Source organism: Populus trichocarpa, chromosome 7 (genome assembly GCF_000002775.5).
Source record: "Populus trichocarpa isolate Nisqually-1 chromosome 7, P.trichocarpa_v4.1, whole genome shotgun sequence".
In the NCBI taxonomy this organism is placed as follows: Eukaryota; Viridiplantae; Streptophyta; class Magnoliopsida; order Malpighiales; family Salicaceae; genus Populus; species Populus trichocarpa.
Window position 1 is genome coordinate 11,966,249 of NC_037291.2, and position 2,302 is coordinate 11,968,550.

The 2,302-nt window shown below is 37.2% G+C and overlaps 1 protein-coding gene across 1 annotated transcript; it reads left to right on the forward strand.

Moving 5' to 3' along the window:
- The first annotated feature begins 735 nt into the window (after positions 1 to 735).
- On the forward strand, positions 736 to 2,070 carry LOC7490205 (protein SENSITIVE TO PROTON RHIZOTOXICITY 1). Its single transcript, XM_002310523.4, has one exon. It carries the CDS (start codon positions 800 to 802, stop codon positions 1,874 to 1,876), a length of 1,077 nt encoding a protein of 358 aa, XP_002310559.1. The 5' UTR covers positions 736 to 799; the 3' UTR covers positions 1,877 to 2,070.
- Positions 2,071 to 2,302: the final 232 nt, after the last annotated feature.

Sequence of the window (2,302 nt, forward strand, 5' to 3'; positions counted from 1 at the left end):
AAACTAATAAATAAAAAAAGTCTAAAACACGGCAAATTTGGGTAAAGTCATCAAAACTTGCGAGCAGGATAATGCGAACGAAATAATCCAATAGAAGTCAAAACAAGAAAAAAACGAAGCTTAATTAAAAAAAATTAAGGATAATTGAAAAATAAAAAAAAAATACCTAAAAATACTTAAGTCACTTGACCAAACCTCATGAGATGATGATAACCTGATTGAAAAAAAAAAAAATCAAAAGAATAACTACAAAGGATGTAATTAGAGGAAAAATAATGTTTAACTTTTCAAATACACTAAGATTAACCCTGGCTAGGGACCAGACCATATGAGAAGTTTTAGTGTTTTTCTTGAAACAATTTTATTGGCCCTTTTTTTTTTTCACGGCAAGGGATGTTTTAAAGCCATAATTTACAGCAACTAATACTTAATAAGTCTTTTTCTTGGATGATTTTAATAATACAACCCGTGTGTATATAATTTATTTAAAAAAAATTAGTAAATTTTTTTAGATTCTTTCTCTAAGACTTGAATCCAAATGGCTTAGAATTTTAGGCGATAATTTCCATAAAAAACACCATTTTGGGTGATTGAGGTAAGGCTGAAACATAAAGGGGTCATTGTTAAAACAATTTATTTTGAGAGGTTTACTGAGAAAATAGGTAAAGTTGCGAGGGCTAAATTGACGTTAGCCGAAAGAAAAGCAGGAAAAAAGAAAAAAAGAGGAGTGTATCAAAACCGATCCAACTTCAATGTCCCAGATAAGCCAAAGCAGAACACCCCCTCTCTCTCTAAATCCATGTCAAATCCCGGCGAATCTACCCGAAATCCGACGGGATTTTCCGTCCCAATAAGTAACACAGACCCTCGAGTCCCACTCCTGAACCTCTCAGCTGTCCGTACGAGAATGGATTCACTTCAGCAATTCCTATCAGAATCAGTCAACAACAACACTTTAATCGGAAAGGATCAGATGGACATGGTCTCTTCCGAGATCTCCTCAGCCATACATGAAATCATTGTCAACGCTGCTGCTCTTCTCTCTTGTAACAGCAGTAGCTCACAACCCTTTACGCCTCAGCCGCCGGTGGATAGTACTGCAATAAAAAAGGCCCAAGTTTTGAAAGTAGAAAATAAAGAAGAGGACAGTGAAGTCGTAGAACTTGATGCGGTAGAATTGCTCGCCGAGCATGTTCATTTTTGTGAGATTTGCGGAAAAGGGTTTAAAAGAGATGCGAATTTGCGTATGCATATGCGTGCGCATGGGAATCAGTTCAAAACCCTTGAGGCACTAGCTAAGCCTGATAAGGGTAATGAAACGATATCAGCTTCCTTTGCGGGGAAGACAAAGTTTTCTTGCCCTTTTGAAGGTTGTAATAGGAATAAGAAACATGGTAAGTTCAAGCCATTGAAGTCGGTGATTTGTGTAAGAAATCATTTTAAGAGGAGTCATTGTCCGAAGATGTATTCTTGTAATCGGTGCAACAAGAAGAGTTTTTCGGTTGTTACGGATCTGAAGAGTCATTTGAAACATTGTGGGGAGTCGAGATGGAAGTGTTCTTGCGGGACAAGTTTTTCGAGGAAGGATAAGTTGTTTGGTCATATGGCTTTGTTTGAAGGACACATGCCTGCTGTTGCTGGTGAAGAGGAGGATAGTAAGGCCAAGGAGGTGGGAGTTGGCGGCGCGGTGGATATGGAGGAGGATGAAGAAGAAGAATCGGTTGTAAAGGGAGATAATTTGGGTGGGGATTGTAATGATAATGAGTTTTTTGAGGGATTGCTTGATGGGTTTTGTTCCATGGAGGGGTATAGCTTGCAGGATGTATTGGGGTCTCCTTTTAGTGGAATCGAGGAGTTTTCTGGTCTCAGGCATTGATCGATCAGGTATATTTTCTCTGTTTTTTTTTTTTTGGTCATTGTGTCTGTATATATGTATTGTATTCTTTGTAACAATAAGCACATTATCAGTCTTGTAGTTGAGAGCATAGTAACATACTGTATTTTTTGCAGTAGCTATGATTTTTCTATATCACTTATCATTTCCAATAAAAGTTTCCTGTTCTTTACTTATCTGGGCTGTGATTAGCAGTTGTTTAATTAATTCAGTTACATTTTCCACCAGTGAGTTCTTACTCTATTTCACTTACATTGATTGTTTTAGTTCTAGATCACATTGGTTCTTGTTAACTTGTGCTGTATGCTTGTATCATCAGTAGGCTCAACTCGATGAAAAAAAGTGCTTATAGATCACTGTTAATTGTTTTAAAATTCTTGGGCCATCCAGTTTTGATGAACTCAGAGG

What these genes read in the sequence shown, in the direction of transcription:
- LOC7490205 (XM_002310523.4), top strand. Translation starts at nt 800, where the DNA reads ATGTCAAATCCCGGCGAATCTACCCGAAATCCGACGGGATTTTCCGTC.